The sequence below is a fragment of the Opisthorchis viverrini genome, assembly GCF_000715545.1.
Source record: "Opisthorchis viverrini unplaced genomic scaffold opera_v5_616, whole genome shotgun sequence".
In the NCBI taxonomy this organism is placed as follows: domain Eukaryota; kingdom Metazoa; phylum Platyhelminthes; class Trematoda; order Opisthorchiida; family Opisthorchiidae; genus Opisthorchis; species Opisthorchis viverrini.
Window position 1 is genome coordinate 35,845 of NW_008752276.1, and position 11,846 is coordinate 47,690.

Genomic DNA, 11,846 nt, shown 5'->3' on the forward strand with positions numbered 1-11,846 from the left:
CCTCATCAGACCAGGTGAGTAGGTCGCCAAATAGGTCAGTTTATAGGCCGGCAGAGTACCAGTCAGTGAGCCCCATTCAGATAGTCACACTGGATCAGTGTTGAGTGTAAATTAAGGTTCATGTCGGTTACCGTGGTTGTCAGAATCTTACTTTGGTAGATTCGAGGAGTTTCACAGAAATTCTGATCGAGGTTGGTTCGTTAGTGTTCCATTTCAGAGGGCTTCAAAAGATTATTCACCCCGATTGCCACTGGTAGATTTTCCTTGGTATTTGTGGGGTTGTGAGTGCTCTGACAATTTAGTTTGAGCGGTTGGGTTGAGGTCAAGTGGAATTCACACGACGATTACTCTTTTTTTCTGATGACCGCAAACTAACACGTGTCAGCTCGACTGACCCAAAAGCCATCTCCACATGCTTGCCAGTTCCACAACTTCTATTCTTTTAGCAGTGGGATGCTTCGCGATTTCTACCGCCTAGGCTATCAGCCTCTGTGACGTGGACCGTGGTCCTCGTCTCAAAACCTCAGCATTTTCTAAATGTATTTTGTTTTCCGTATCCATAGCGTGTTCCGCGATTACCGAGTCTTTCAGTAAAGCTTATAAGGTTTATATGGTTTTGGAGCTAGATATCCACTACCGCGAAGTTTGTTATTCACTTCAATTTTGGCTGCTGTCCACTCAGCTGCTTCTGAGAACAGGGCCACTACACGTTTAAACACTAATAGGGCAATGCTAGCGAATACCGATTGCGGATGGGGAGACAAGTAGTTCAAAACTTCCCCAGTGTCGGTTGGCTTCTCGTCCTTAATTTCCCCCGACTGATGTGTCATGCAGTCTAAAACAGGCCAGTGAACCCAAGGGTCACTCCGTCTCCATATTAAGTTTGATATGTGGGTGCAGTTGATTCAGATAATTGCGAAACTCACTACGTCCTACTCGTTCCATCATGACGAAAGTTTCATCTGCATACGGCCAGAATATCTTAGTTGAGTATGGAAATCCGGCTATAGCTCTCTGCTCAAATTCTTCCGCAAATATGTTTACCAAAACCGGGAGTAGTTGAAAGTCCAAACCACTGAGTCTAAACCACTGGGTCAAGAAACGAAGCAGGTTAGTTTGAGAGTTGATTGCGTTCTGAAAGGCTGGTATACGCTAATATCTGTCAATTGGCTATTTCTAAAGAGTTGCCTTTTGGCAATTTTGAACATAACGAATTCATATCCAAACTTACAAGGATGTTATCTGGTTAAGCAGGGACACCCGCTACTTTGTTGGCGAAGTCACGTGAATTTTTAATGTAAGCACTAGATTTCCCGGTGAGGGGCTTAAAATGCCGGCCAAGATTCTAGCCACTTCATGCGGTGTGGAACCTATTCTGTCTGCCATCTGTCTCACCAGGACATTTGGTTTATGGATTTTTGGAAGGCCATAAAGTCAGAAGGTGCTCAAACGCTTCGTTCATTCAGGCAAAAGAGGAAGCCTCGATGATCGATGAGTGAGTCCACAGTAAATTTGGACAGATTCATCCCGGGTACAACGACCTTGCATCTAGCCGGAATCGACGGATCGCCAAAGTCCGAGAAAGTTGCTTGTTACGAGGCGGTATGTACTCATTACGATTTAACTGGTTAGTGCAACGGAATTTAAATGACAATGTTGTGATACCGGTGAACAGTCATTCTTGTTATCTCATGCAGGGGTTTTGAGTGAGTGACCGCTTCGAGTGACCAGTTCTGAGGAGTAAGTCTCGCAATTCAATGAAATTATCCTTCCCCTGACATATTAGTGAAGCCAACCAAAACCGAAAATCCAAAAATCTCTGCGTAACATTTTCGTCCTATTTGGGAATCGACAACTAGTCTCACTTGCACACCAATTCGTGTTCGACGGGAGCCCCAAGAACGACGAAACCTGCCATTGGTTGCCTAAGAGTTTTCAGCAAATTTAACCAGAAATGTAATACGCCTTAAAACAGCGTATTGCGTACCCCGAATATCGCACCAGCGGAATACTAAGCAAGCTTGTGCACCACATTTGGCTGAAGCGGACCATCACAAACAGGCAATTCAACTGGATACATCTGAGTCTCCTATCAAAACCGAATTCATGTGCAAATGAGCGAAGCTCTCAAAATATCTCCAAATGCGGTTCAAGTAGATTATGGTTTAGATAGAAACTCGGGGACCGATAACGATGAATGACCAAACCGGTGGTGAGTTGTTGAAGGATTTCCAGCAAACTTATGAGTTGTGACTTGGAGAATGAACATAGTCAACATGCACGCCCCCAGAGCCTAGCTACTTGCCGGCGATACATCAAACATGATTTCGTTAGCCTGAAGGTGATGAATTTCTAGCTCATTGATCTCGGAGTACTCAACGCTCTACTCGCTCGTATACAGCGATATGTATACGGTTGTAATTTATGTACCAGTGAATGTAGGGAAGCCCTTAGTCACGTAGATGCTTATTAGAAAACACCAATTGCAATTTTGCAGGCAATGGGACGGGAAACTAAAACCCTTTCAAGCACCTTGTTTCAAAGTGAACTTTTTTTTTCTTCTTCTTCTTCTTCTCGAAGGCATCTTCTCGAACTTCTCTGGAAATTCACTGACAATCAGGCAAGTGTAAATGGGTGATACTCGCCGTAACCCAATTTTCTGATCAAGGAGAAGACGCGGATATCGACCGTACATCACCATGAAGACCGACTTGCCTTTGTTTGATTGTATAGAAGCACAAAAGAGGCAGACAAAGAATTGGAAACAGTTCAGAATCACTTTGACTGTGTGAGTCCGAATGAAGCTGGCATAGTTTACTGGAACACCACTGATTCGGATGCCACGCTACCCGTAAAACCTGGCTTACCGTCGAATACTATGTGATGGCATATACTTTGGCAGAGGGCCTACTGGCCCGAAGTGAGAAGTGAGGCGATGGATTATGTGGTGTCCTGTAAGCGATGTCAAGTGATGAAAGAGAACACGACAGAGGAAGTCCACCCCATGGAACCTATTGTTTTCCCAGAAAGCGGTGAGTTGTTGTCTGTGGACGTCACGGACAGAACCCCTTTCTTAGTGGAACGGTGCGGCAGTCGTACCCAATCGGCAGGCGACGACGATCAGCGGAGTGGTAATTGATCCCATCGTGGCCAAACATGGGCGCCAAAAGTGATCGTAAGCGATCTGAGGCCTTGCTTCGGGTGCGAGGAGTTTAGGTTTTGCTCGCATAAGCTGGGTAGAAGACAACTAAGGACGGCACCTTACCACTATCGCACAAATGGCTTAACCGAACGTAATAATCGAACGAGCAACGAGTGGTTAGCGGCCAAAAGAGGTGACTGGGAAGCGAACTTGCTAATGGCGTTGCTAGTTTATCGTGCTCTCAGTCAGTAGACCACGGGCAAGTATCCGCTTATGCTGATGTACGGTCGACATCCGCGTCTTCCGGTTGATCAGAAAATTGGCTTGAAAACGGAGATCTTTCCGGAATATGTGGACTCGTTTTTTACTATTTACTTCGACTTTAGAAACACTCAATGAATATCCAGGAACGTTCAGCAAGATGCGGTCACGTGAAGATGGATGTTCCATTTTTGTAATAAGGATGCATATGAGACGTATGCTTTCATGTCTAATAGTCTGTAAATGGTCAGTTGGAATTTTATAATAAAGTACCCGCAGCGGAGGCTTTCTTCCTGTCGCTGATATTGTTGAGAGGTTAAGACTCTTCCAACTGGGATACACGTTTTCACTATGACGTTTTATTACAAAAAGCCGCATTATTGTCCTCATGGGACGAAGGATTTTTAAAGGTACTCATAAAGCCAGAAGATACGTGAAAACAATTTTGTAGACCCAGGTTGCTGCTCAACGAAGTCCTAGAAAACACCGCAAATCACCAAATGTGCACACTTGTTGGAATGATCAATCATTGAACAAGCTGATCAAAATGGCCTAACATACACAGATCAGCATGAACTTTGTACTGCAGAACCACTAGATTTGTGGTGGATACATTTTTCACATTATTGCCATACATTTATAGGTCAAAGGTCGATTCCCAGGAGACGCACAGTATAAAATCCCAGGCGCATGAAGTTTCAAGTATTCCTGAATATGATGCGTCGTTTTTCGCTCCTTATCGCGTTCTTGTTCTGCATCGACCACGTTGCATGGTTGGAGGCCATCGGTAACCACAATTGGTCATCTTTATTCAACAATAATCCGTCGGAGAACTGGGTTGTCCTTGCCGCTGGTTCCAACACCTGGGAAAATTATCGACACCAAGTAGGTTTCCGTTGGTTGTTTGTTGGTTTGAGGCTCGAGCGTTCTTCTTCAAAGCGGAAGTTTCCAACAATGGTCCCACAAAACAGCTCTATCCTAACTAGTTGTCTCCATGGCTGTGATATTTAAGTCGAGACGACGGTGGATAGAAGTCACATCTAATAGACACACTAAGGGACACATATTCCGTGGCCGATGTTAGTTTTCGTCAGTATTTACTTGTCGTAAAACGATATTTTGATTTGGGTGGAGTCGATTTTCCGGTCCTATTAAACTCAGGTGTCATTGAGGTGGATAGCGTGAGTCACGTTAATCGGAATCTGACTTTCCTCACCCGTAAGTGTTTATTGTTGCGTTATGTTAGGTGAAATCACGGCCTGCGAGTTGAAGGTATGGTGTTATATAAAACACGGATTCGATGGTTTTCACGCCACCAATAATCATCTGACCTGACATTGTAGCTTGATTATATTAGAGAAACTCTCCCGGGCTCCGCACTGCCGAGGCTTAGAGAGACCTGTTGTATGAACCAGGTGTCAGAAACCTCAACAAAGACCACTGATGTACGAACAACATTGGCTGTTTTGGCGAAAGCACTGAAATTGCTAAGCAATGTGAGCGGATAAATCTATACTACTTGGTGAGATCAAGTAGAGTGTAGTCGGAATTAACATACAGAAATCTATCTTGGTAAGATTCGTTCGTCCTCTCGTGTATCATTTGCATGAGGTCATACGAGAATCATATTGAAAATGTTGTTTGTATCCATTCTTAAGTTTCAGTGAGTAATATTTTATTACCAATGAGTTTCGCCGCAATGTGGCTATTTATCTGGTACGCAAGCGAAAGACAGATTCGGACGTATTTTCGAAGTCAAGGGATACCAAGATTGTACATTTTCGGTGGGCAAGTCGTTGTTCGGACACTTGACCGAATGTGGAACTGTGGTCCATACAAGCCCTTCCAGAGCGGAATCCTGCTTCCTGTTCTTGTGATAATGCATCCCAATACTGTTGGGAGAACTGATGCTCCACCAAGCATGGATTATTCTACACACGCTGCTTGCCTTTTTTAGCCTCCATGCCTCACTCCGCCTGTTATCCATAGTTCATTTGTCATTTGTGTTCTCATTCAGGCTGACGTTTATCACGCGTACCAGATCGTACGTCAAAACAACGTTCCAGCGCAGAATATAATTACGCTCGCCTACGACGATATTGCAAACAATCCCAGGTAAATATATCTAAATTATTTCTGCGTAAAGGATTATTATTTAACACTTAATCAGATGTGTGACAGAAAGCACACTCATAGTCTTGGAAATATATTCCAAAACAAGCCTGCGAACCCGGTTCGAACAGAATTTGGAGCCTTTCATTTCTTTCCAATTGACCTACTTGTTAATTTCTCCCGGAGGACTCACTAACACTTTCCATTCTCTTATTCCAGAAATCCTTTCAAAGGCAAGGTTTTCCATGACTACGACCACGAAGATGTATACAATGGTGTGATTATTGACTACCGAGGAAATGTAAGTCCGTGTTCTGGTGCGCGGCAATCAAGTAAATTCCTGCATCAGTTCACCGTGTAACAATTTGCAAATGAAATTACACTGCGGATGAACACACAATACAAACCGTGGGGCATGCAATTTAGTTTTACTATATTACAGGATGTTCGATCCACTTGACCGAACACTAGACATAAAATCATGGAGAACATTCAAGCAACCCATGACCGAGTTCAACTTTCTGCTTTTGGCCTATCAAGTAGGCCAGCGTTTTTGTCAAAAGAATCACGAAATGTGCACGAGGGCCAACAAGGATCGAATAGCTTTCTCCGGGGAAATATCCTGTGATATCCCGAGTGATGCACCGAAGAAACCAAGCAGCGTGTCTAGGACAGCACATTCATCTAAAGAATATCATAGATAAGAGATGTTCAACTGTGATTCAGTTTAGTGTTGATGAGTGATACTCACTTCAAGATAGCGGCTATTTCTCAAGTATGTTGTGTTCCTTAGCTACTGAGGTAGATGAGGGCTACTTTCTAGTGAGTAGTCCAGGTAGTCCATGTTCAACTCAACTACTAACCCTAGGCTTGAGGAGCAAATCCAAATGCCATGCTTGGCAAACAGAACAACAAACGAATTCTTCAGTTTTCAGCATACAGCGACCATCGCGGAAATAAAATGAATGCATATGGGGGGCAGATCCTAGATTTCAGTTATTTCTTAGGGTGAAAGTGGATTGCTACTGGGAAGAGAGTGGGTGTTTGGAACACCATTGTCGCGGGAATATTTGGTCTTGCGTGTTCATTTTTTTTAGGATGTCACACGGGATAACTTCGTGAACGTATTAAAAGGCGATAAGAAACTTGAAGCCAACAGAAAGAAGGTGCTGAAAAGGTGAGTTTGCGCGGGAGTGGATATTGTTGAAGCAATTGCTGATCACAGCCAGAATTCTAGTTTTGCAGGTCATCTTCTTCGGATTTACGAAATGCGCGTTTAGTATTCTCGTACGTAACTTGGTACATAATCGCTTTGAGCAAGCCGCCCAGAAGTCAGTCAAAAGGGTTTGCTTTACTCCAAGGGAAACCCGGTTTATCCATTTCTGACTATGGGTTATTATTAAATCATAGGCGTCAATCGCCACTGTACAGAAGTTTCAAAATTATTAAGACATGCGCAGTGAATGATCAAATATCTTCTCGGACTTCTACGAATTGGGGTCGGTCGATCTTGGTTTGCTCGGATTCAGGACTTGTTTCAACTCACGTTATTGAACAACGCAAATAAACACTGTTGTTTGGATGAAGGAAATTCAAGTCTACTGGCGGCCCTGCCGATTTATGGCGGTCCCTCAAATATGTTTCGAGATTAACACATAATTTTCTCAGCTTTTAGAATACCTGTCTCGCCTATATGGGTTGCTAACGTCACAGTTGTTCTTTCGAAATTCCTCCTACGCCATCTTGACCCGCACATAACGAGATGGAAAGCGTCAGCATACAGAGACAAGGCAGGAGACGAGGCAAGTGTTAATTCACTCGCAAACCATTACCAGATGAGACATTACCAGATGAGATTTGCATAAAATCTTTTGGCTTCGTGCATATCCGTGTTAAAAATATAGGATCGCCCAATCTTAGTCAGAATATTTTTTCCTCAGTAGTGTATATAATAAGTAGATATTTCATTAGACAGATTTAATCATGCTAACAAGAGCGTCTTTTCAAAAGAGCTGAGTACGGCCCTTACAACGGCAGGAGGATAAGACCTGCTAAAATGGAACACTTTTTCCAACCATCTTCATGCATTGAAAACCATGGGAATTAACCAACAGACGTCCAAATTCGAATTTGCATCCCCGTATTCATGTGGCCATGCAAATAGCAGGCTGGTGGAATTTAATTTAGCTCCTGATTTTATCCAGCAGCGTGTACAAAACAATATTCTGAAATAAGTTCCTCTACGCTTCCATTTTCGCGGGTTTCTTGTTGTGCTTTCCTATCTGTGAGAACGCCAGCCAATAAGCTATTCTTCAAGACCACTTTAAATTTTCTCCCCAATAACAGCGGTCCAAATGACAACGTGTTCATCTTCTACTCTGGCCATGGTGGGACTTCCTATATAAACTTCCTAAAAGAATATGTAAGTTTAGTTAATTTTGGTAACCACGGCTTTAGCACGCATTTTTTTTAATTGGAAGCTAAATAGTAAACGGATTGAAAACGCTTACGTAAACATGTTGGTGCAATGATATCGGTGATTCTTTATAAAGAGGATGTTCGTACGTCACTCTCAAGAGTGATATCCCCAGGAATTCAAGTTTGATAGGTCTCGTCAAAGTGCTTTAAATCACCCCGACACATAGATTTTGTTTTATGAAGTACAAAGGTCGTTCGCTCACATGATTTCGCGGTCGATCCATTCAGACTAATGAGCAAACGCAGATACCGTAAACAAAGAAGCTTATCATACAAGGTCACTTATGAGGCGTGGATGGTACGAAGAACGCGTCAGCCGAATTCTCCCTGACAAGAAAACACTGCTTTCCGCTTCTAGGGCGACAGCCTGATTTATCCGCACTAAGTCAGGACATAGCGTCGCTCATTCTTCAATCAAGGGATCCACATCGCTGGTGACTGACTCATCGAGTGACTCATCTGGATCTCACGAGAATTTTTATTATTGTCTTGCGACAGCTCTTGGCCATGGAGTTGAACGATACCCTCGCCTACATGCATTCAAATAAAATGTTCAAGAAATTGGTGCTGTACGTGGAGGCTTGTCATTCCGGCTCTATGTTTAAAGATGTTCTTCCTTCACATATGGGAAGTAAGTAGCGTGAATTTCTGGCTGATTCTTGCTTGGATCCTCTGAAATAGCATTCAGAATGTCAATCATATATCTGGTTTTAAAGCGGCGTTGACCGGGAAAACAGATCAAAGTTCTAAGCTTTGTTTATTTTTGTTCACTTCGCGATCTTTTTATGGAAGTAGCCCTGACCCTACGCAAGAAGCGTTTAGCCGATGATAGCGCAAAGTCTCGCCTTCATCGATTAATGTCGCTTCCGCTGCCGAACCAGTTTCATATGGGTGGAGGAAATCATTGTGTAACCGGTACAACACCTGTGATATTTTGGTGTCCGTTTGCAGCAACCACCGATGCCAAGTGGATAACTTCTTTCTAAATCTTAAATGGATCGTTGGTCTTTTATAAAAAGTCCACTACAACCCATCAAACAACTGGTTTAATGATTGTGGCGTGACTACCTTTGACCGTTCTCGTCAGTGGTCTGTTTCCAAGGGGTTTTAACGTAAAAAAAGATTATACATTCACACACTTATTTGATTTTGATGGGTTGACCCAACCGAACCCAGATAAATGTCTCGTTCATGAGGGTGTTTGGCAAATTCCATGCAGTGTGGTTTCAAGTCTTGATTAAGTTTTAGGAAAATTCAATGGCAGTGTCTACATGATTCGCCGCAAGAAGCACGAAAACCATGACGTTCTGTCCACGACCTTCTGAATAGTGTGTTAGTTCTAGACGTCTTGCAGCTTCATTATTTCTGTGAGTCACAGTATCCGTTCGTCGATAATTTACCTCACTGTTTCACACATCTTTGATATTGACCTATACTATCTGTTGTCTGAACCCCTAAACCTGCAGTCTACACGACAACATCAACCAAGGAAGATGAACCATCCCATTCTTTGTTTTGTTCGGACAAGGATATCGATGTTTGTCTAGCGGACGAATACTCGTATGCCTGGGTTATAGATTCGGAATTCGTAAGTTTTAACACAAATGATGCAGAAAAGCCTGTCAGTTGTGGATGAGTAATTCGGTGGTATTTAGCAGCCAGTGGTAGTCCATATGATTCTCCAAACGATTTATTTTTTCGTTTTCAAGCATGAAGAGGATTTATGGCAATTCAGCCATCGCCGTTGTGCGGTGGCCCCAAAACAATCAAACCGTTTGTTGTATGTCCGAAATTTCTCACTTTCCTTCCAACCAGGTTCGCCTGTGCTCTCGCAGAGGGATATTAAAGAGACCAGCAAACGTCTGGGTGCTATCGGCGTAATTCGCCCTCTACGATGGAGACCGCCTGATTTCCATCGTGCTTGGTTGAAGAAGCTGCAAATAATGTCCTTGAATCGATGTTATTAGAGTTCTTGTTATCATTTTCGGTTCAGACGGCCTGAGTAATTACCTGGAGCTGTAGGCGCATCGGAATAATTGTCGTCGGCCGCACCAAGACATTTCCCCATCCATTCTGATTCTTTTCTTTTGAATAGGGCTTTAAGCGGATTTCGAATGCATGCAGGGAAGCGTCAATTTTGAATACGGATGTTGACAGTGGTAACGTTGATAATGATGATGATAACGATGATGATGATGATGGTGGCTCTCCCGAACGCCTTCGACTCAATACACCGTCTCAATACATATGTCGAAATGAATCAACATTCCAATGGCATTGATGCTGTCAGTTTCTATCCGGATTGTCTAATTATGTCTCGGAGGTGTGGAGCTGGATGTATGCTGTAGGCTAGCCCAAGGTTATCCCTCCATTATCCTTTCTTGTTCCAATACAAATAATTTGGAATGCTTGTGCGGTAGCGAATCATCAGTATTTTCCGCTGTTGTTGCTCTCGATGTTAATAATTATGATGGTGATCAGAACCATACAGCACCAGATCCTTATGAGATGTGCATGTATGGTGTCCAGGAACAAACAGGTGCTCACTAATATTGCTGCAGTATGTGTCGTTGCATACCTCGGTTTGTCGTAACTCTAGTCATACTTTCAATGTTTTGCCTACAGGGGATTCGCCTTAAAATTGCGTAAGCTGATGTGTATGCTTCACATTGCACCCCGTTGTCATTATCTCCCACCCGCACTCAGGAAGACATAAAAAAGCGTACACTGGACGAACAATACACGTATGTAAAAAAGCATACAGCGTTTAGTCACGTGATGAAATACGGTGAAATGGTGAGTCCCAAAACGCCACGGAAAGACTCATTTGTGTCACTTGTGAAAAGTAAAACTGTTATGAAAATGAGTGCATTTATCGAGATGACAGTTGTATTTTGTTAACCGTGATAGGTGACCGTGAATTTTGAAAATACTTGATTAGGAACTTCAGGTTCCAAAGACGAAGTTCAGCAAGGTTGCTAGTCCATGCATCTAGATATCCAAGCCTAGCCAGTGTCACATTTCGGATAACCAAGCAATGGCTTTGGGTACCTTATGATTCATACATTTCTGTGCTACGGTACAAAAGGAAGTCGAAATTTTAATGAATCTTTTACAAGTAACTCAGAAGAGGAATAGACATACACCATGACTGAAACTTCCATCAGAAAAGTTGACACTCGAGGAGCCGATCAATATGAGACCACGTGATATGGTTTTCCGTGATTGAACGATAAGTGCCTTTGACCTGAACGAGCAAACTTGGGTGATAATACTAGTTATCCGGTAGACATTAGTGATATACACTGATGTTTGTGAGACGGTTTATGGAATAATGTTCATTGATCAACCGGATTTTTCAACACGTGATTTCTAAGGTGTAAAATTACGGTCGCGTGTTCAGCCGCTTTGCCATCGTATGGAACAAGACGCTATCCAGGTTGATAATGAACTGATAGGTGTCTATTTATTGTTTACTTCAGGCGATGGGAAGTCTCCCAGTTGGAAAATTCCAAGGTCATTATGATCTACTGATGCACCGGAACGATGGGGCGATAGAAGTATGTGTTCAGCACAATATTCGATATTTTCAGTTGTCTATTGTAACAGTCATTTCTTACGCAATTAGATGTACAAGGAACCAAGTGACTACTCCTCCTTGCAATGAGAGTGCAATACGTTGGGCTGCTTACAAATCGATTGTAAACAATCAGTTCAGAGACAGAAAGGCTTACAAAAATCCGAGTCCATGTCGACACTGATTGATATATAGATTAGATAGATAGACGGATTGATAGGTAGATAGATAGATAGATAGATAGACAGATAGATAGATAGATAGATAAATAGATAG

The 11,846-nt window shown here is 42.8% G+C and overlaps 1 protein-coding gene across 1 annotated transcript in view; it reads left to right on the top strand.

The window, feature by feature from the left end:
- Positions 1-4,111: 4,111 nt before the first annotated feature.
- Positions 4,112-11,846, top strand: part of T265_15575 (hypothetical protein) — a gene marked incomplete at both ends in the record, with an annotated part of 12,246 nt that continues 4,511 nt past the window's right edge. The window contains 10 exons of the mRNA XM_009178647.1: positions 4,112-4,288; positions 5,421-5,518; positions 5,735-5,816; positions 6,613-6,692; positions 7,862-7,937; positions 8,492-8,624; positions 9,460-9,581; positions 9,703-9,870; positions 10,700-10,789; positions 11,476-11,553. Coding sequence (XP_009176911.1) covers positions 4,118-4,288; positions 5,421-5,518; positions 5,735-5,816; positions 6,613-6,692; positions 7,862-7,937; positions 8,492-8,624; positions 9,460-9,581; positions 9,703-9,870; positions 10,700-10,789; positions 11,476-11,553 — 1,098 coding nt within the window. The remainder of the gene's footprint in view (positions 4,289-5,420; positions 5,519-5,734; positions 5,817-6,612; positions 6,693-7,861; positions 7,938-8,491; positions 8,625-9,459; positions 9,582-9,702; positions 9,871-10,699; positions 10,790-11,475; positions 11,554-11,846) is intronic.